At 37.8% G+C, this 23317-nt stretch overlaps 1 protein-coding gene across 10 annotated transcripts in view; it reads left to right on the top strand.

Annotated features, from left to right (window-relative positions):
- Nucleotides 1–23317, top strand: part of DCAF6 (DDB1 and CUL4 associated factor 6) — a 75676-nt gene that overhangs the window by 50635 nt on the left and 1724 nt on the right. For 5 of the 10 annotated variants that reach the window (XM_066340838.1, XM_066340836.1, XM_066340841.1 and 2 more), the window contains 8 exons: nt 2429–2534; nt 4705–4820; nt 5566–5649; nt 5799–6090; nt 10798–10839; nt 16205–16343; nt 19260–19416; nt 20937–21025. In XM_066340838.1, the coding sequence (XP_066196935.1) occupies nt 2429–2534; nt 4705–4820; nt 5566–5649; nt 5799–6090; nt 10798–10839; nt 16205–16343; nt 19260–19416; nt 20937–21025 (1025 nt within the window). Of the gene's footprint in view, nt 1–2428; nt 2535–4704; nt 4821–5565; nt 5650–5798; nt 6091–10797; nt 10840–15896; nt 16006–16204; nt 16344–19259; nt 19417–20936; nt 21026–23317 lie in introns of those variants that run through there. The other 5 variants (XM_066340837.1, XM_066340840.1, XM_066340839.1 and 2 more) reach the window with 5 other exon arrangements.

Here is a 23317-nt window from a genome sequence, read left to right as displayed (position 1 = left end):
ATGCCCTGAAGCTACTTGAAAGAAGAAACTGACTCCATCCAAACTGTAGTTCCTGTTATTGCAGATTTAGGAAAATGCTATTATCCAGTGATACAGCTATAATCCAGTAACAACTATCTGTTTCCAAAAACTTATAAAAATAAACTCTCAGTCAGTGCCCTCTTTAGTGAAGCCTACAGCAATTCTTCCAAGTTTTTAGGTGTGGACAAATACGAGTATTGCTTCCAGAGTAAGTGTAGCCAGTCCTTATTCATCTTGGTTAAATTTTCAGATGCTGAGATTTTAAGACAAGAAATACAAGCCTGGTATTCAATTAGGCTCATTGTAGAAAGCGATGTTTAGTTACTTTGATTGGCAGCATTAAGTGGTTTTGTGCTGAAGCCAACCTTGCACAGCAGTAGAAGTCCATGAGTACAGTCATTGTTTGGGGGTTGTCTTGGATTATTCACAGCAGGAAATTGTCTTTAGCTGGGTTCCAAACTCAAAGATCTATCTTGTCTGTAGCTGTTACAAGGAAGCTGAAGAATTTTCCAACTCTCACTTTTGACTTTCAGTGTCAGTCCCTGGTGACTTGTGCAGTATGTGGGATCAGTCAGTATTTCTACTTGCTGAAGAAGGGATGCTTAAAGTCTGAACACACTTTTATAAAAAGAGATTTTATAAATCATAGGTTGTCAAAAAATAGAGGAAGCACCCACTTAGTTAAAAAAGAATGTCACTTTTGTTCAAACTATCTATATAGCACTATAAAATATTTCCTTACATTTCTTTCTTAGGTTTCCAGTTCCTTAAATAAACTTCCTTTTAATCAGTTTTATCCTTGCTCCACCCTAACAAGAGTGTAACTGGAACTTTTAATTAAAAGGGGCTATAAGCTTTTCTTTCCACGGAGTGAGGCTCATATCTTGTGCATTATTCGGGTCATGGTTGTAATTGGTTAATTCTCTTTCATATAAAAATATTCTAATTTGTTCTTTCTGGGGTTTTGTGGCATGTTTTGGGTTTTTAAGTTGCACTTCAGAACATGTAGAAGTGCATGTTTGAAGTTCTTTGGCACAGCTGATTACTGCTCTGATCCTGTGAGTGGGCTTCTGCCTGTCAGCAGTTTAAAAATATGAGCGTTGATTGTTAGGTTAAATTCTGATGTGCTATCTCACAGTTACTATAATTTAATTGTATCCTTAAAATTAAGTATCCAGTGTCAGTATTGCAGCCATTACTGTTATGATAACAGCCTTTTTAGTGGGGAAATTTGTAGGCTTGTGTTTGAGTGGAATGTTAGATTTAACTGACTTCCACAAAGATGATCTCTAGCTTTTCCTTTATTACACTTGTCAGTGTGCTGCCAATCCTGCAAGGATATTTATAGTCCAATTTCTGTATTCTATAAACTAAAGAAAGGACAGAAGGTTTTGTCCAAATAATGCTGAGATAAAAGGCTCAGTAGTCATGAAAAGCAAGACTGCAGAGGCTTTTAGTGGCCATTTGAATACGTTTGGATACACTAAATAAACCTTCCATCTGAGTTCTGAGAGAATGCTTTCCATGATCTTTTTAGTACTGCCCAACTTCAAGACTGATGGCAAAATTGCCATTTGTGGATACCTGGTGACCATGAGCTTTACTCAGAGGGGATGGATGGATGGATGGATGGATGGATGGATGGATGGATGGATGGATGGATGGATGTCAGTGAGCAGTTCTGTTCTGAAGGAGCCCATTAACATCCTTAGAACCAGCTCTCCAGCAGAGGAGTGACCAGTATGCCGTGGTTTTCAGTTCCATTCACTTCTGTTGCTTTTGGACATCATGAATGAGCTCATTTTGCAAGTGCTTCCTTCTCATTGCAGTTGCTATAATATAAAGTAGGGTTTTAAGCATAAAACTCTTGAAACATGAATTTTTAGTATTTTTATGTCAACTGACTGACAATTTACAGCAGGCCTAAGGGTACTGGTAACTGTCTGGTTTCTAAGTAGGTAACAAAGTAGAGGATGGTGATTTTTCTAGGCTGATTATATCTGGATCTCAATCTTTTTTCATGTATATTTACTAAGGCAAAAAGACTGAATTCCACTTTAAAAAAATAATCCTTTTAATATATTTGCTATAAAATGGATCTGCTTATTAATGATTATATTGTGTGTACATATATCTATCTGAAACTTTATTTACTTGCATGTTGAAGGACAGCATCTCCTTTGTTTGCTCTTATAATTAGATATAATTTTAGACCCTTTTTCAAGCATTGCAAATTTGGTGTGTTTACTCTGGAACTTTTTAACTTTTTGCTTGGGCTGTAAGAGATCTTAAACAAACATTATGTATGTTGCTACCACATTTGATAATTAAATTAATCTTCATAATTATAGCAACTCTATGTACATTTCTGATGCCTGTTCAAACTTTATCAACCCCATATTTACAGAGAGTGATAAGCCACGAACAGGAACAGGTGAACCAGTTTTAAGTTTGCACTACAGTACAGAAGGAACGACTACAAGCACAATAAAACTGGACTTCACTGATGAGTGGTAAGAACAAGTTAATTTTGGTTTTGACTAGTACATGACCAGCACATATCAATAATACTCGTCTAGCATAACTACAAATTATTTCCACCGTGGTTTATGCCTCTTTTTAGGTGTATCTACGCAATTTGAAATGGCTGTAGATCTTAATGCAGGGATTTGTATTTACTGTGAATCTCTATGATGCAAACATAATTTGAAACATGCTATTTTTGTCAAACCCTGGCAGAATATCAAGCAGGGTAGTACAGGGATGGAATGGTAGTCCAGGGGTTACCAAACTTCTCGTATGGTATTCTGCAAATGAGTCTTTCTGTGACTCAGTTCCTGAGTTGTAAACACTGAAATTAATATTTCTGTGTCTAAGGAATGTTGATGAATGCATAAATCTGAGATAGAAACTTTGTGGACTGCTTAGGTGTTGCAGTGGTGACATCCTTTTCAAATAAGGAACATACACTGCCTAATTTCCTCATGTACTTGGCTTTTTGTCCAAGTCTGTCAGTAGAGCATCTTGGGATCTCCCAGAACAACCATCATCCTTATTTTATCTCATCTTATTTTTATTTCTCTACTAATGTTTTCAAAATTATTGTAGGAGGCAGGAAGGAGAAATGCTTGCTCATTATTACTGAGAGGGAAAAAAACCCAGTCACATTTAGCCACTCTGAAATGCTGTGGCTTTAGACATAAAACATGCACCTTGCTCAGTTTGGAAACTTAAAACACTGATTTTGCTTCCAAGATCCAGCAAAGTTTGAAAAACTTAGTTTTGCCATGATGCTTTTAGCTAATTCTGCAGTTAGTCAGCAAATTCCATGGAGTTTGGTGGTGGGTAGTGTGGTGTGGGTAGTGAGAGGAAGAAGCATTTTCTGGTAGGACAAAGTTGCAAGTCGTTCTCAGTTCAGAGGCTGACTAAAAACATGGTGCCTGAAGAATGGAGCAACAGGAGCAGGATGCAATTCCACCTGACAAAATCATGGAGTTGAGAACAAATAACAGCTCCCTAATCTGAGAAGTGCAAGTTGTGAAAATGACGCAGAGGAAGACGTGTAAATTGAGCATTGAGCTACAAAGTAGATTCCTAAGAGTCAAAAAAATATTTTACTGTTCAGGCTGTGGTTAAGTTTATAAAATGAATAATGAAATAGCAAAAATCCTCCACTTGGTGTATAGCACTACCCTTCTTGTCTGGCCATTCAAAAACAATGCTGAAAATTCTGGATTTAGAAAAAATACTGAAAAGGCTAACAAAAAAATTCCCTATAGCCTCCAAATCCAGTACAGCAATGAATACACAGAATATTGCTCATCAAGAGGAGTAAAAGCTCTGATTTAACATGAGACAAAAAAATTTCTGAAATCTAGGCTGGATTCTTAAGAATCTTGACTAAGCATGATCTGTGCTGCTTGTAACAATGTAGCATATGAAATATTTGCTAATAACATACACAGGTTAGAAGATATTTGTAGAGACAGTCTAAATTCTTGAGAGCCATGCTTATAATTGCCTTTTTTTGTTTTATCCAGTGATTTGCCTGAGTTTTAGGCTGCATCACATAGGAGAGCTCTGCAGCAAGACTGCATTTCCTGAAAGTCTTGTAAAGAGAAATTGGTGTCCCCACAGTAGTTATCTAAACATGAGTAAATGTCAAATACCAGCGTATCGTGAATCTTGAGAAATAACAAAACTTCGAGAACTGAAAGTTCTTACCTCATAAGGTACAGGAATGATAATTAGTGGTGAAGGACCTGGAGACTTCTATCTGAATCAAATATTTTAATTGAATGGGATAACATTATTTTTTAGTGCTCCCTTGATAGCTTGGCATCCTTCTAATAAGAATACATCTAACAAGTGTGCAAATAGTGAAATAAAGCAAATCCTTTGGAGTTCTTACAATATTTGGAAAAGTAATGATGACATTTTTTAAAGGTAAAAAAAAAAGATAGAAAGGAGAAAAGAGGGTTCTGTGATGCAGAGGAATTCTGTGGGATGAGTGGCAACAGACACACTAAAAGAGAATTTTGAAGTTGCTGTGCCTTGGTTGTAGCTGCTGCCAGGAGCTCTCACTTGACTGCAGTGAGATAGACAATGTTGGTCAGGCTGTGCAGTGATCTTATGTATTTACATGATCCTTAATGATTTTCTTTTTCCATGTTACCTTGCCAGGAGCAGCACAAATTCAAGCTCTAGAGGGAGTGGAAGTCATTGCAAAACTGAAGGCCAAGAAGACTCTGTAAAAACAAAGGCTTTGGACGAGTCAGGGCCTGATGGGGAGGAAACAAGTAAGATACATTGGAATTTCTAATGCCAAGGCAAAAATTCTGCCTTTCTGTGCCCCTGACTCCCATTGCACACTGGGACAAGGCAGAGCAGCCATAATAGAGCTTTTTTTTTTTTTTTTTTTTTTTTTAAGAAAGAAGACACTAACTTGATATAGCTGCAAATAAATATCAACAATAATTTGTCTTGTCTTTAGTTCTAAAAGCATTATTCTTCTTAGGGGCATGTTGTGCCCCAATTTGTATAGAAAAATAGAACAACTGCACTCTGCAGTCATAAATGAGTACTTGGAATTTTGTTACATTTCTTTGGGGCTTTCACTGTGTTTTATTAAATGTGTTTATCTTGCTCAGTTCAGTGCCAAAAGGGCAGTCAAGTTAAATGACTGGTTCCACAGAACTACTTTTAATAGACTGGTAACTTCATTTGTCTTAAGAAATAATAGTGTCTGTATTAAGAGTGCAAATGCTATTTTTGCTGTTAAAGTTCTCATAGTGAAGGCTGTTAAATACATTTAGGAACAAGAAATGATTACATTTTTCTTTGTTAGTGTGTTGACCTGGTCAAGGTTTATATACACTGATTTTTATGTGACTGATAGCTGAGATTTCAGTAGGGACATTGACTTTGGAGTGGATTGCTTGGATTGGTTACTTCTTGAAGTGCTGGTGTCATTTGGACTTGCTTACATTATAGATATGCATCTGAATGAAGTCATGTGATTTATTATTAAATTGCTTAATTTAGGGGTTCCTGATGAATCTCTCAAAGAAGATGCAAGTGCTGAAGAGCTGAAAAATACAGACGAAGCTGTAGACACAACGGAAGCAAGTATGTATCTGTACTTTTTCAAATAGTTATAGGAAGAAGTAGAGAATGAAATATGAACTCAGTTTGCATAAATTGACTTCCCTGAGCACTTTTAAAGTAGACTGTCATCATTAATGGTGTGACTTATTTTCCCCCGCTTTGCGTTTTAGCAGTATCAGATAAACCTGAGCAGTGTGGAGCTGAAGCAGAAAGAAGCGGCCCCGATGCGGTGTGCGGGAGTGCAGAGGAGGAGGAAGGCTCCTGTGAGAAGGGAGCGAGCCCGGCCGCCCGCAGCCCCAGCCCCGAGCCCGCCGCGGCCGAGGAGGAGCCCCCGGAGCCCTCGGGGCTGGCGGCGGCCGACCAGAGCTCCAGCAGGACCTCGGCCCTGCAGGAGACCGACGACAGCGATGACGACCCTGTGCTCATCCCGGGGGCCAGGTATCGAGGAGGCCCTGGGCACAGGTGAGGGAGGGAGTACCTGTCTCTGCTTGGCAGAATGCTTTGGGATTTTTTTTTTCCTTTCTTTCTTCTTGAATGAAAGATCGAGAAACTCAGGTCTCATATCCTTAGAGTGAGTTGTTCTTTGACAACTGGCCAAGAGCTTGATGTCTCAGTGTAATGTGTAACTTACCTACCTGTAAGGTATGGACAGCTGCATTTTCCCTGTAAGCCAGGAGAGCTCTTGCAGGTCTAATAGCTGTCTATGCTCATCTCTTGCCTGCTGAATACCTCGGTGCTAAATATTTGCAGTTCATTTTTTTATCATTCTCCCTCTAGTCATAAGTATAGAAAGTTCATAAATTTGGGTACAGGGACCTACATGTTCTTTCAGCTGTACCTTAGGTGTTCTTATTTTGGCAAAGCAAGAGCTTTTTCCTGCTGTTGTGCAGCAATGGTATGTTTGTAGTACACGTTAAAACTGATGTCTTCAATTTTTCATTCTTTTTCTCTGAAAGAGAAACTGTAATCCTTTTCCTTTTGTTGGTCATTAAATATTACTATGTATGTCAGTAAACAGAAGAGATAGACGCTAGCTGTTACCATTAATAAAAGATGCATTTAGTAAGCCTTGTGCTTTTTTTCACATGAAGAGCTATACATACTTGTTTGATCATTCAGTAAACTGAACCCTCTGTTTGGTATCGTTGGTTTAATACATTTGTTCACTAATTTCAAAACCATAAAATTATTTAAGCAACATTTCTGTTGGTAGACTTCAGATAATACCTTTTTTACTAGCTTTAAATGTAATTTAACCTCATGTCAGATACCTTTGCTTTACTACTGTTCAAAGACAGTGCTATTAATTTCTTATGCTAGCAATGCAAATTCTTCACAGGAATTTACAATATGTATTCATTAGGAAATCAGGAAGAATTTAGTAGTTGTTTCTAGACAAGGTTTTGCATAATTTGCAGTTAAAATAGAAATTGTAAGCCACCACATTGTCAGTAGTGACAAAAAGAACAGTCAGTGGTCGTTTATTACAAAGCACAAGTAATTCTGCTCACTAAATGACAGTTTTTATGAAGAAGCAAATATACACAGATTCTGTCTTAATCCATTAACTTTTCCATGCGGTACTAAGTATTTGTAGGCAGATATGAAATGGCAGAAATATTTTCCCCTGCAGAGCCAGTGTTCATTATGATCCAGTGATTGAAGAGCAGGCTGTGAAAAGCCCTGCAATTTTAATCCCATCTCCATTTTCAAGCAGGATTCGTAGCTTCTCTTCATGCACCATGTTGTGTCTACGATGTAATAGTTTCTGTAGCAATGTGATAAGAATGACACTTCCAGGTATCACACAGCTGTTACCATTTCCCACTAGTGGGGGCATCCTAAATGAAGTTACAATTTATCTGACATGCTTTCTTTCCTCTCTGTGCAGTGAGACTTCTTCCTGTAACAGTTTATCACCTAGGAAAGATCATTCAACTAAATGAATGGTATAATTAAAATCCTCTATGCAGTCCCCTGCTGCCTTATTCTTTCCCCAAATAACATCTGAAAAAAGTTGCTTTGTAGTCAGTGTTGGTTTAGGATTTCCTGGAGGTTTTCATTTCTCAGGTTTAATGCCTGACCAGATCATTTTGTTCTGCTTTTGTGTGTGTGCAAGCAGTGAAGTTTTCCAGTTTAACTGCTGAACATTAAATTCCTTCCTATTCTTCAGGTTTCAGGAGTTTCCAAATGCACTCTGAGGTACTAAGGGAAAGTAAGAGATCATGTGTGTGCTCAAAGGAAAGTGGATTTCCAGAAAGCAAGCAGACACTGATGGCCTTAAAGGCAATAGCTCTAAGCCCTCTTAGTATTTATATCTCATATTAGAGTGAAAGGAACTGGAAGTCCTCTCTACTAGTACTATGGTAGTTGTTACATCCTAAAATCCCTTTCACAAACTGATGAAATTCATATAAAATCCCCCATGCCCCTTAATGAGTAGGAAGCTAACTCAAAGCCCTGCTGCTGCCTTGGGTATACATGAACTAAAACTGGTAATTTTGTTCTCTGCTAACATTCTCTTTTGGTTAAAATAATTTTTCACACCCAGTGCTCATCATTAAATGATGTTCATCCTGTCCATTTTCAGGTTTTGCCCCCTTTAGACTGAGCGCCAAGTTTTTCTCACTCTTGGCAGCAAAAATTCATGGGTTTCCTGCCATCATGCTGGTTTCTGTCTCCTCTTCATGTTTTACTCCTTGCCTGAATGTGGTAGCCCAGCCCCCTGCACTGTCTGAGTTTTGCTGGAATAATGCTGTGGTTGTTACTCCTGGTCTAGAGAGGATTCTCTGAGCACAGTGAGCTGGAGCTGTGTCCTCCTCCTCTTGTGTGTGGCTGTTCCAGTGAGGGCTGGTGGTCAGACACAAGCCCAGCACCCTGCACTCTTTCCTACTTAATGAGTGTTCCCTTTCAGCAGAAGGAAGCTCAGAGGTGTATAGCTCAATTTTAAACTGCTGATTTTCTTTCTCTCAAGGCCCTACAGTCCTCTCTCTATTAATAAGTTCCCCACCCTCAATGTGCTGCGTGATTCCATTCCCACACTCTGCTCAAGGACCATTAGCAATTCATGGCACAAAGTTGTCTGCAAGTCTGGGGCTCCACTCCATCAGGATGCTTTCTGTAGGCTTATTTTCACTTTCTTTACTCAGTGAATTGTGTTACCTAACAATTCCTTTACTAAATCTCATTTTTTTAAGTTTATCTAATACTTTACTTTCCAATGTGTCATCTTTTAAAGATTATTAATGGCATTAATATCTGAGTAATAAAGTAGATTTTTTTTTCTCTGTAGAATACTTATGGGGAACTGCCTTGGTCTTTTTTTGTCGGTTTGGTTTCATTGTGGTTTTGGGGTTTTTTTCTGAAGAAGACAGACTAGCCTGCAATAACCTACCTTTTGTGAACATATTTTATGTAATGAAGGAAAAAAAGTTTCCTTTTTCTATAGGACAAAACAGAAAAAAAAGGTTGTTGTAGCCTTCTGAAACAGAATGCTAAAAACTGCTTGACTAATAAGCCCTTTCCAATATGTAGTATTATTGACTTTGTCTACAATCAATCTCTTTTTCTTTAGGCTGTGTTTTCTTATAAACCAAATAGCTCTTGTTTACATCAAGCAGAAACACTACAGGTAGATAAATTCAGATAAAATATCTCACAGTCATTTTCCCACTGTGAAATACAGCTTTTTCAACTGAAAAAAAGGGGCAGATTTCTGATTCTGTACTCTGAAATCATGATCTGTAGCTTCCTATAGGAAAAAAGTGGCAGAAACACCCTTCTGATAGCTCTGTTAAACAAAGCCCTAAATAGAGAACTTCCTGCTGCATCTCACCTTATTTTTAGTAAGATGGATGTAGATTTCAGATTTATAAATAAATATTGTTTATTTTGCAAATCTAATTGTACAAGGCTTCCATTGTTCAAATATTATTTGGATACAAATCCAAGTTGTAATGTTTTCAAGCTGAGGGTTTGATCTTTTTCTCAAATGATCTAAGAATAGATACAAGGGACATAATCTCATATTGTGGATGCTTATAAATCTTGAAACATCATGAGAATAGGTGATTTCTCACCAACTAATGTGAAACTGAGCCATCAGGAAAGACTGGGCAAAGTCTGCACCTGCATTAATATTTTGAAAAGGACTTTAAACAGTAGCAGCAAAATGTGAAGAAATACCACAATCCTTTGGTTGATTGCTAAGTCAGCTGCATGTTTACTAGGAGTCAGGAGGAGTTTTGACACAGAAGGACATTCTTGAAAAGAAATAATTGAGAATGTGGCATCTGACTTTTTTCAGCAGCATTTCTGTAGCCACCGAGCATCACTATAGGAATGGTCTTCACGAGCGACTAAAAGAAGCTAAGCAGTTATTTCACTTTTTCACGTTGTTGGGCCAGTCAATGCATGTTCTTTTTTAACAAAATGGATAAGGAAGTGCACAGAATATTTAAAAAAAAAAAAAAAAATAAAAATCCACCGTCTTCTGTACAGCAGAGCAGTTTAGCTAGATACTCACCAGAGCAGATAACCTCCTGTGCATTTTACGGAATCACCAGGAAAAAGTGCCTTCTCTGACAAATAGGACAACATGTGCAGGTCTTTCAGTCTGGACACATGCAAGAGCTTTTCTTCTTTAAAACTTTCTGGGTCCAGCAAGTTTAGTTCAAACAGAGGTTGCACCTTGTAATCTGTGGGAGGGAAAAAAATTATTCAGAATGTTCTTCATACACAGAGAATGTAGTTTTTAATGGATTGATCTTAATTTTCACAAATTAGTCAAAACAGCTCTTTGAGGGCTGATTTCCTGCTTAAATGACTGAATGAATTTTGTTTGGACTTTGAAGTTGATCTGGGGGCGGAGGCTAAGCCTGGAAAAAGCTACAACCAGTAGGTTAAAATCTAAAGAAATAGGAATGTAAAATGGAAATGATACAGCTGCTGTGAAGAATTACTGCATTTTATAACTTAACTTTGTGTACTGTTATATAATCTGAATACTATTTTTGCTGAAATCCAAGTAGTCTCATATACTGACTCATACACTGGGAAGGAGCCTTCTCAGTTGGAATTCATAGAGCACATTTTGTAAGAGATGCTAACCTTTGAAAAACATGGTACCCAGCATTTGTGAATGACTTCAGTTGTTATTCCCTTTACTAGATATAATATCAGAGGAACAGCGATAGGTGATAGAATAATGAGGTAATTAATTATTTTATTCCTCCCCTCCTCCTTTTTATTGCCGTATATTGGATTTATCAGGTTCTTGTTTTTCATATCTAACTGGCATTTTAAGAATTGCTGTACTTCAAATGCTATGAATTACAGAGCATATTGCTTGAGTTATATTTAGCTGCATGTGTTGCATGGAAATTGAAAAGAAATGGCAGTGTATACATTTTACAACCTATTAACATTTTTATCGTGTGACATAGAAATTAATGGAATTTGAAAAGTGTGTAGTTTGTGAAAAGAAGTACCTTTCATTTTTTTTTTTAACTGAGCTGCTGAGGAACGAGTTATATCTGCATGGGCTACTGCTGACTTGCTTTGTCTGGTAGTAGAGAACATCCAGTTCTGGACAAAAATATAAGACTACATGGATCAAAAGCCATTTATATTTTTTGCCTGAACAAGGTTATGGAACTAAGCAAACTTATTATTATTAGAGCTGTATTGGATAATACACATGTAACAAGATGCTAAATTTTATACAGTATTGCTTTTAATGAAGTTAAATGAAAATAATCACTGGATCTTATGTTCTCCATTGAAATACTTGAGGGAAACAGTTGTAAGAACATATAAGGTAATTTGGGTAATTGTTTGGCCACATGCCCTAAGAGGGAGAAACTCTGCTGTGATTTCAGCCAGAGCCCTGTAGAGGGGAAGTGGCCCAAAGTCGTTATAATGACAAAAATGTGTAGCTTGGCTTCCTGTGGCTGGAAAGGCAAAGGTGCAGGATGAGGTTCTGTAAAAGACTTAGCCTGAGTCCTGTATCCTAAATGCCTCCAGGAAAATAGTGCAGATCTGTATTTCTTTGTTTTATATTTTCATCTCAGCTGCAACTGGAATACCTGGATTTTACTCACCAGCTTTCTTAGAGATTCAGGAATCTGTGCTGTTTGTACTTCAAATTTTACAATAGGCATTCTTTCTATATTCAGGATGCTTACCAAGGAGTTCTTTGGCTCTTCAGCACAGCCCAGGGAAATACTAGTTTCTTGTCACTATAAATCCAATGTAAAATAAATGATGCATTCAGCACAGATTTTTTATCAGTCTGTTTTTCTCTGCTTTTCATCATCATTCAGCAGCAAATCAGGTGAAAATTTAAAAAAGTTTTGTAACAGAGAACAGTTTAAACATTGATTGTGTTTGAAGGCTGGGAAATTACCTAGGAGGGCATTACAGTAAACACTTGGTTTTGTATGATCAGCAGTGAAATAACTTGGGCTTTAGGAGTAGTGTCAGTGTGCTGTTAGCAGGATGGTTTTGCCTTTGGTGTTGAGCTATCTTAATGCTTGAAATTTGACAGCAACAGTAAATCTCTTGCACAGGTTCAGAGGCTCCTAAAGGAAGCAATTAATATCAGAAATATAATCCAATGTTGGTATTTAGTCAAGGAATCTATTTTTATATGGTGGTTAAGACAAGCCTGTGGTATTCTTGGGCAGGACAGTGGATTCCTTTACGGGATCAATGATTGATCAAGTGAGAGACCTGGATCAAGGTTTTCTGCAGTCATTTAGATACACACACAAATAGTATCACAGTTATGGAATGCCTTCAATTGGAGGGACCCACAAATGAGTCCAACTCAGTTAGACACCCCCAAGAATCCCACCATGTGCCTGAGAGCATTGTCAAAATGACTATAAGGCATTGGAGAAAAATAAGATCTAAATTAATGGTTATAAGCCTTAGGTTCTCTGCAATTGTTTTGGATAGGGAAAATAGCTCAAAGGAGAAGATGGCAACAAGAGCAGATAAAAAATAAGATGTTAACATCAAAGAGCTCAGGAGAAGGGATCAGGGTTTGTGGTCCTCAGCACTGGTCCAGTGGAAGAGGTCTCTGCCCCAGGCAGGGGCTTGGGGGATGATCTTTAAGGTCCCTTCCAGCCCAAAGCTGTCTACTATGAAAAAGAGAGCATGTTTGTCTGTGTGTGAGTACATTTGGAAACCTGAGAAGTGACAAAAATCCTCAGCACTGAAGGAATCAATACTGAGCTCAATACTCAGTGCAGAGCTGAGACAAGAGGGATGGAGCAAGGCAGGAGGGAGACGTGACCTCTGCACCCAGCTGAGCTCAGGAGACTGACCATATCAGTCTGGGATAATGATCTTTGGAAGAAGCAGGGTTATCTCAGGTACCAGATGAGTTTTATGGCAGCCACTATGTTACTGTCCTTTAACAAACAAACCAGTTCTTTAAATGTGCAAATTGTGCAGATTTTTCTTTTAAAAATAATCTCCATGATGCTTCAGAACTTGTAAATATACAGAAAACACCCTATGTGATAACTCACATATTCTAAGACTTAACTTACGTGTATACATACTTTCCATTTCTCTCCATTTATAATATATAGCTACAGATCAGTTTGCATCACGGGATTTTTGTGGGTTTGGGTTTTTGTTTGTTTGTTTGCTTGTCTTGAACCTGTGTTTAAGTAAAAAAATATGGCTTCACTTCTGCATCCTTGTTCCATTCATCCTGGGCTTAATTTAAATGGACTTTTGATTATTAATTACAACAAATAACTTTGAGGAGTTCAAACCTAGCTGATCATAAGGCAAAAGCAGTGCTCTGTGAATACTCCCTAGAACTGTACCCATTGATGGGGTTCCCTGAGGAGTGCCAACACAATGTGTATAAATTGCATTGTCTGACATTTTGTGCTTGGAAGAGCAGTTTGGGAGGGAAGCAGCAGCTCTCAGCCAGGCTCAGCTCAAGCTGAACCTCAGAGCAATTCAAACTGCACAGCACATTTCTGTACCCACTGATGCTCCAAGTGATGAGGCTGCTATCTGTGTTTGTGTTGGCAAAGACAGGAATTGCTCATCACAAATACAAATGAAAGCAGCTATGTCAGATTTAAAAACTCCTGTGCGTATATGATTTAAAAAAACGTATAGAAAATCCGTAGTTATCAACAGGTAATACCTCTCAGAGAGAAGGCTTTTTCCCATCATGTTCTTTGTTCTGAAATGTCACTAAATTGGGCTCATGTTTATGTTATTTTTCGACCACAGTATGACTGCTAGAGCCGTGTGTGCTTGGCTGCCTTCTCCCTAGTGAGGGTAATCACTGACTTCACAGGATAACTAAATAGAAATCCACTCCTGCCTTTTAAAATCAGGCCCCAAATGAGGAGGTAAAACTCAGAGCTCCATTTAGTTGCAAGACAGTTTTAACCAAAAGTTGCTTCTGTGCTTCTGCTCTTATTTAAAAATGCATGATTCTGATTGCTGAGTAGTATTGAGGGGGTTTTGTAATGTCTGTGTATTTCAGCCTAGGGGAATGGAGAGGAGGAGATTAATTTTTGTAGAGATGTTTGGATGAAAAATTGTGCAAGAAATTACTTTGCTTTACCAGTTAGCTACTTTAATACCATCTTCTAATCCCAATATTTGCTACTGCTGTCCAGCAGGTAACCCTTCTGAAACAGCTGGACAAGTCTACTGCTCTGTCAGTCCTCATGAAGTTTAACTTCCCAGCCTCTTCACTGCACATCTTTAATTAATTAATGTGAATAAATGCACCAAAATTACAAAATCCCATATTTTTTTAAAAGCAAGTAAAACCCAAATCTGCACAAATCATGGTTTAAAATTTCTGTAAGTGTTTGATGCAACCTATCATGTGCATGTCACCCTTTTTCCTTTATGTGGAAGCAAACTGGTGAGAACAACTCAGTGATCTTTAAAGCACAGTAGATAAAGAGCATAGGCTTCTTTTTTCACCTCTGTTGTATGAAGATGTTGTGAAGGGCCCTCTTACATCTGTTGAAGATTAAAATTGAAACTGGGCATATTATAAGAACTAACTAAAAACTACAGTGTGTTTATTTACTGTGGTATAAAAAGGATGAACCAGGAAATTGCCTAGAGATTGCCTAGGATAGAAAACTCTCACCAAGGAAGTAGCAGTAGTCTACTGTTTCTGGTCCTGTTTGCTAGGCAAACATGTAAGAAGTGTATTATAATAAACAGCACACTGTTAAGTGGCTCTATTGGCTGGTGCTTTCAAAAGTTCTGGTTTCTATTAAAAAAGTATTTAAATTATTTTGAAAGCTTAGCTGTATTAGGTGATCTGTCTTAGTAAAACACTGTGTGGTTTGTTGGTTTATTTGTTTTCATAGTAAATAAATTTGCATTAATGACTTATATTCCTTTTCCTTCTTTGCTTAGCTGTAGCATAACATTTATTTCACCTTAACCTTTTGGTGCAACTTGCTCCTGTGGCAAAAATTGGATGAAAATCTAAGCAGATCACTGGCTGAGAGAATTAGTTATGAGATAGATCTAGTGGGGTTTTTTTCTGGACTTGTTGCTAGAGTCTCCAAGATCAGTGACTAAAACACTGGAAAACATTGCTTAAAACCAAATTCAGGTTACTTTCTGGCTGCAGTGTAGTGAGGTTCCTGAGTCAAATTAATTTTTAGGATCATATAAATGGCTGTAATAGTTTCAGTCCTTGCATTCTGCTAAAATGTGTACCTGCTTCTTCTTGACAGTGACATTCCCCTTGGACTCAGGGGAATCAGGATCTTAAAGCTAGTAATGACAATGAATGACAGAAGAAAAAGAACTGAGATGTGACTGGTCATAGCTGGAATTATGGGGATCTATAAACTGAAGAGCTAAACAGGAAAAATTTGACACCAAAGTCTTTTCACAGATTAATAAAAAAGAAGTTCCTGGAATTAAACATTCATAAAACAAATTACATAATTTGGCTTTTTTTCCCCTCTATTATTTTAGGAAATCTCCAGCTGTAAACCTTACTGCTATCATATGGGATAGGTGCTCCAATAAGTGATCTCAAAATCATCTTTTGCTTTAGTACGAAAGTGCCTAGAACTTTTTAAAAGCTGCCTAAATCTTGAGTCTTGTCATAGAGAAATAATGATGAGAAATACATTGGACAAAATCTTATGAAAAATCAAATCACACTGGGAGACACATTAGATCCTTAATGGCTTTTTAAAATTTCAAAACTTCTGTTCTGATATAGATTTTTTTTTTCACTTCAGAATTTTGCTACTTCAGTATGGGTGGAGGATGAAAATGAAATAGCATGTGAATTTTGCCAGCAGCTGAAGTTTGTTCTACAGAGGGGGAATAAAACCTGGCATCACTTGACATTCCACTGTCTTGCATGCTATTCTTGTTGTAAGCCAGGATGGAAAAAGAATCAAGTCTGTAATTTTACAGTTGGGATGATGTCGATGTCTGTGTCAAAGGGATGGAGAATGTGTTGGAGTGCCTAGTGATGGTTTTTGAGAGCCCCTGGCAGTGTGTGGGGCGGGGCTCTCAGTGCTGCTCTCTCTGCAATCCGCAGACGATCCGCTGTGGCCCGCATCCAGGAGCTCTTCAGGAGGAGGAAGGAGAGGAAGGAGATGGAGGAGCTGGAGACGCTGAACATCAGGCGCCCCTTGATAAAGATGGTTTATAAAGGCCACCGCAACTCCCGGACCATGGTACCAGCGCCGTGGGCTTTGGGGCTCCCTGGGCTCTCTCCGTGGGGCTGCCCCTGCTGGGCTTGCCAGAAAGGACACTGGGATCCACTCTAAGCACTTGGGCTGCTGTGTTCCCTTGGAAGGCACACAATTTGCTCTAAATGAAAATTAACATTAGTGGGACTTGTGTCACTGTGAAAGGCACCTAAACATCCCTGAGTTTGAGACTCTCTCCCCTTAAAATCCTTTAAAATTTGGGATATTTTTCTTCTTTTTCATTTTCTCTTTCAGTTTAAGTGGCATAAAATGTGCCTACCTTCCAAATTGTGATTTAATCCTCGCTTTCCCTTCCAAGCTGTTCAAAATTATTATTTCATTTTTAACTCTGCAGAGCTTGGAAGGGAAAGTAAGGTTTAAACCATAGTTTTGAAGAACCTTGACATCTCTGAATTAAAAAAAAAGAACTAGTGCTAGTTAATAAATTATAATTTAGCTACTAGATGCCTCATCATTTTCACACAAAATGGTGTGTTTCAAGAAAAATGCAATTACTGTGTTTGTAAAGCAATGGTGCATGAAAAACAGATGCTGCTTTCCTTGCTGTTTCTTCTTTTAGTTTTTGCAATATTTTGAGGATGTGAAGTTCTGAGTTCTAGGTGGTATTTTGCAGAAGTAGCTGGTGTGTTATTTTGCAGCTGAAGTGAGGAGTAGTCCCTTTACCCTCAAAAGCCATTTTCTAGGGTTTGTGTGAATAGCTTTGATTACACTGGGAAAAATGCTTCAGTAAATACATATTTCAGTGTACATAAACAATCAACTTTGATTAATGACAAGGAGTTTTGCACTGTATTTCAGAAATCGATTTGAATTGCTCAAACCCCCATTAGTTTAAAAGTCCTGGCATCAGTCACTTTGTGGTTAAAAGATACTAAAAGTGAGTTCATCTAAGTCCTAATTCAGTCTCTATTTAACAGATTTTGTTGTTTGATTTCTTGGGGATGTGGGTTGGTCTTTTTGCTTTTGTTTCACACAAGCACCTATGGCAAGGAATGCACAGAATGAAAGAAAATGTAATTTTATTTTCCCTGTTGGTCTCTATGGTTGCAAGCTTCATTTTAATCTGCTGGTTTGAGTAATACCCTCATTCTTGCAAGGCAAGGGCTAATGATATTTCCCTTTCAAATTTATGAAGGAGACAGCTTAAAAAAGCTTTGTATCCCTGAGCAGCCCAGGGATAAGTTGTGTTGTTAATTACTTGAACCATATATGTATAGGTATATAATTTTTACATCTACATATATATATATATATATATGTATGTATATAGGTGCATGTATATGTATATATAGTGAATTAAGGTTGTGCAGACAAATGGAATAATTCTGGTTCTTCCTTACTTTTGAGAACCTTATTTGGCAATCTTACATTTTTATAGTCCTGCTTTTAAAGCAGTGACTTTTAGAAACTTTTGAAAACTGAAATTTTTCAATGTGAATTTCAGTTCTGTTCATTTCTGTGGTGCTAAAATTAGATTTTATGAGTATTGAGAAGTATGAGTAAAAGAATAGGAAGAGGTCATAATTGAAAAGTAAAATATAAAATTAAAAGTTTTTTATCATTGGGGATAATCTAGATGTAACAGGATAATGAAAATATATATTAAAAGGAGCTATAAGACAAAAGCTGCTGAAAGATTAATGCATTAATACATTAATTCATTACAGGAATGCAGCTTCTCTGGTTTATTTTTAGACATCGGGATGACTTTATTGCCTTGACTGCAGTCATTGGGACATATTCTATAGACAAAGATCTACCAAGCCTGAAATTTAAAACTGGGCATACTTATGATGGAAATAAAGCAATATTTCTAACAGCATAAGGGTTCAAATTCCCAATGAATCTGTATCAAGGTGGCTGAGGCAAAGCACAGAGCAAGGCAATGACTCTGCCCTTCTCTTCAGGGCATTTTCCAAGGGAAGTGTACCAAAAGAAAGATAAGGATCCAGGCTTGGCCCTCTTTGGAGCCTTACCTGGAAAATAATTCATAGCAGGATTCTGTATAAATAGTCTCAAACTCAAAATTCTGTCCCTTATGCTGGAGTTACTCTTACATGCCAAACTGAACTTCCAACACTGGAAATAGAAGGAAACTCCTGTCTGCACAGGTACCCTCTCTTGCCCCTTGAATATCGATTGAAAGAGTTTGTAAGAGGTACTGCTGGCTCTCAAAATAAGAATTCTACATGCAAGGCTGCGCTTCAGCCTTCCAAGCTTTTTCCTGCAGTACAAACACCAGGCTATTGTGGAGCTCTCAGCTCACATCTCGTGACTGAGTTTTCTGACTGTCATCAAAGCAATGTCCCTTCTCCCTCTGCCACCCCATCAAACCTCTCACCTGTAGAGGACACAGGAGAGCAAATTGACATCATTTAACAATGGTTATTTTGAGACCCTACAATGAGTAAAATCAGAAGTGATTTCTGAAGAAGGTTTCATAAGCTTCTGTCTTGGTCCTGTTTGTCTGCAGTGGAAAATCCCCCCAAGGGATTAGCCTGTCACAAACTTTAACTTAGCCAAACCCTTCCTAAAAACTCCTTTGCCATGCCCCTGTCTCCAGTATTATTTCTGTGACTTCAGAAAGTGACAGATCTGCTGGTATTTATTTTCAAACTGTTCAGTCTGCCCCGACTCCTCTCGCTCTGTTGTTTTGTTTTGTTTTTTTCCCTGTTAGCAGCTGTTAACTTTGCTCTGGAAATCTAAAACATTCTAAGCTTTCATTTTTTTAATCACTTTTTAAAATATTTCCTTTAAAATGTCTTAAATCTCATTTCTGCATGGGCTGAGCTTTCCTTAGCAGCATTGTTAGTGCAGACAGTGTGCTCTTGGATGGGCTTTTCACTGGCTGGGTCTTACAAAGTTTTGTTTTCCTTGCAGATAAAGGAAGCCAACTTTTGGGGATCCAACTTTGTCATGAGTGGCTCAGACTGCGGCCACATTTTCATCTGGGACCGCCACACTGCTGAGCACCTCATGCTGCTGGAGGCTGACAACCACGTGGTGAACTGTCTGCAGCCTCACCCCTTTGACCCCAGTAAGAGCAGCATTCCCACACTCTGCATGTTTTAAAGCTCGGTCTTAAACTCTGTCTCAACAGAGAATGCAACGGCTAATGAACTGTTGCTCACGTTTCCCCGTATTATTCAGATAATACTGCTTTTAATTTTGCCTCTTACTAATGACCTTTGTCCCCTAAATCCCTTCTTCCAATCCCATTCAAAAATTTTTTGAAATCAAACTACTCCTGGCGTGGAGTTTATAGAAATACTGTCAGATGTAATAAGAAGGATCTCGATTTTTTTTTTGCTGCCCTCAACACATAAAATGTTTTCTGTGATACTAATGAGGGAAATATGGGGCTGCTGAAATGCCAGCAATATTTGGAAGTTATGTTGGAATCTGGTCTCTACTTGGCTCTCTTCAAAAAATGCAGTGGAAGTGGGTATCTCCCTCTCACTGGCATTGTGAGATTAGAAGATTGAATGAAATTCATAGGAATTCTAAAAATTCATGTTTAGAAGAAATCCTTCATAGAAAAGATGGACCAGAGCAGTAGAAGGAATCACACGTAGCTGGAAAATCTGAACCATCCTCCAGCCTCTGACACAGTCAGAGAAAGTACTTGTCATTTCTTTTTTCACAGCTTACCTGGCTGTATAGTAAGAGTCAGCTATTAGTAAATTAGCAAGTGAAGTTGTCATAATAATACTAGAAGAGGCTGAGGGTTTTTCAAACAGTTTGGGAGAACATGGAATACTGTCCTACATAGGGTAAGCCTTGAACGTTTAACTTTTTTATTGAAATTGAGTTCTTGTAAATGCCCTGAGTTTGATACTCCCTTTGGAAACACCTTTCAAAGTAGCTTTGCTGATGACATGTTGGCTTTCTTGACTGCTTCCCTTTCACACTCTGAAGGTCATTAAGAGAGCTCATCCTCCTTCTAGGACAGTTAATCTTGGTCAGCTTCCCAGCAACTGAGATCTTTCTATGGAATTTTAATTGCTACAGTGGTTTCTGTGGAATGATCTAGAGAATGTTCTGCAAATTTTCATATTTTTTCATAATGGATTTGTAACAGCATCCGTTGCATCTTTATATTTAAATATAAAATAAATTTACCTGAAATTATCAAAGCTGCATTGGAAATTATCTTGGTTCTGCTTATGTACCTGGGTTTACAAATCCTAAAGCTTTGTTATTAATGCATATACCTACCAGCAGAAATGGATTAGTAATAGCTGGGTTTGCTCTTACTTTTTGCTTCTATCTTTTATATATTGTGGTGATTTTTTTAAATTTAAAGCAAGGGGCTCTTGATGTTTGCATTTATTTTATTCATATAGATATATATATATATATGGACATATTCAAAACCATATAATCTATGGAGCAAATCTCATGTGGAGACTTGGTAATTACAGGCTCTGTTCAGCATGAGATCTGACATTTGCAAATAAATGCTTCTAGTGAAATATTTTTTCTTCCATTTAAGGGCAGAAAATACCAATAAACACATAACACATTTAACGTAGAATTACTGTTCCTTATTTCTAGTTCTGGCCTCTTCGGGTATTGATTATGACATAAAAATTTGGTCACCACTGGAAGAATCCAAGATTTTTAACAGAAAACTTGCAGATGAGGTAAGAACCTCTCCTCCTTTTTCATGGTAATGTTGCATTTAATTCTAGAAGAGCCTTTGGTACAAATTACTGATATTGAATTTGCAGAGTTATTTAATGTTCAGCAAATGAACTACAGATCAAAAGCTGCCCTTCAGAACAGCTGGCTTTCATATCCTTGGCACTTTGCATTTTGTCAGCTCCCCTAGAAATTATATAACATGATCTGCTATTATGTACATGAAAGGAGTTGGCAGAAGTGTGAACGCTCAAATACGGAAGGACAACTGGCAGGAATTAATAAATGAACATAGTGCCTGTCTCTAAACAAATAAATGAAGGGAAGATAAAGGAAATAAACTGAAGGAAATACTAGGATATACAGAACAAGAGGGAGAGCAAAAATCATTCCTATTAAATATTCAGTGGCATAAAAGGGACCTAAAGGTTAAGATTGCACATGGGAACTTAATGGAACAAAGCAAAACATTGCAAGGCAAATCAGTTTTAAAAGTCCAATGTGAAGTTATGTAACTCATTGTTTTCATGTTGCCCTCAGAGCAATAACTGGATATAGCAACTGGCCTGGGGTGACCATACAGCTGACTGCTGAATAATCATATTTCAGTGATTTACATAACACATTGTATCAAAATGTTATATGGTTTTCTGTAAGTAACATTATAGGACAGATTTGGTTATGGGGTGGTCAGTTTGGAGTTTTTTTTGTGAAATCTTTTGGGCAGCACAGATAGAGTAGACAGGGATTCTTTTAATAATTATTTCTCTGTAGCAGTGCTAAATATTTTTTAAACAAACAGAAATCCTTAGCCACCACCTCACATCCCACGAAAAAACCCCAAACCATCCACTTGTGAGTTTTGAACCTTTCCCATTATTTTAGCACGGAATGAAGTGACACTTCCTTGCATATTGTGTGACAGCTTTAGTTGTGACATGTTTTGGAGCCTTTGGAGCTTAGAAGTATAGCTAAACATAAATGTGTGCCAAAAGTAATTACTTGTACTTTAGTTCCCTCACTTTATTTCTAATAATTATAAATTATTTAGATATTTAGTTATGTTTTCTCTAATAAAAAATGTAGAACTGTCAGAAAAATTGACTGCAGTGCAGTTTGTAATTTTACATGGTTTTTGTTTTTTAATTTAATCCCTGTATTGAAACACTTGTCACGTGGACAGGAGACATTCATAGCAATAAAACAGTTCTCACCATGATAAGTTTGGCTGGAATAAGGGTCCAGCATACCTGAACTGAATTTTCCATAGAGTGGGGAAGTCCAGGGAGAAAACACTATGTTTGAGGGAAGTTCCATATAGATACAGAAATATATTTAAATTTGAGAGAGGTCATGACCTTAGTAAAGAGGAGAAGACAGTGGAGATGAGAACAAATCTCTGAATAGAGAAAAAGCCTCAGCAGCAGATTGTCAGGGGGGTTATTGGTGATGCACTGGAGAAACAGGGGGTGAAAGAGGAATAAAGAGCAGCCTGCTGCCTTCTCAGTTTGCTTCTCTTAGGGAGGGATCAGCTGTGCCACGTGCCAGGCAAACAGGAAAGAATGACAAAAAAGAGGTACCCTGATTGGGAAGAAAGAAAGGCACTGCAAACATCTGCAAGAACATGTTCCTCAGAAGAGGAACAGGCTTGAAAAGTCTCAGGGAGAACAAGAATTGCATTATTTTCCTGTCTTAGAGCAGCTTATCTGGGAGCAAAGACTAAAAAAGTGATCAGAACTTGTCTCCACCTAAAGAAACTTCTGTGATTAATGATAATAAAAAACAAAGTCTAAAAGCTGAGACAAGCTACAGTGTGGGATTAGAATTTATGGAGGAAGAAAGAAGGATGGCAAGGAAGTACCAGGAGGAAGGAATAAGGGAAGAAAGCTAAAAATATTCATTAGTGGATTTTTTTCCTTGAAAATTAGACAGTGGCTCTTTTAAGTCATTTAGAGGCAAAGCCATAGCTCTGTTTACAAAGAATTATGGAGCTAAAGAACGTTCCTGAAGTGGGATAGAAAATGGCTTGCATTTCTTGGATTTTCTCCAGAAGTTTCAAGCAGCATGAAGGTAGGAGTTGAGGGTAACCTCATCTCTTTTCCTTCCCACATTCTTGGCCAGCACTGGTGCTAGAACTTTGTTCTCTACAACAGTTGCCATCTGGAAACAGCACTCTCTCATCAATCTGCTTTACTTCATGAAAGATTTCCAAAGTTTTTCTTAGTCACTCATCTTAATATTTGCCATGCATGTGGACAAAGGAACCATGATCTTACTAGAATATTCTTTAGACA

The sequence above is a fragment of the Sylvia atricapilla genome, chromosome 2 (assembly GCF_009819655.1).
Source record: "Sylvia atricapilla isolate bSylAtr1 chromosome 2, bSylAtr1.pri, whole genome shotgun sequence".
NCBI lineage: Eukaryota > Metazoa > Chordata > Aves > Passeriformes > Sylviidae > Sylvia > Sylvia atricapilla.
This window is presented reverse-complemented; position numbering and strand designations above follow the sequence as displayed.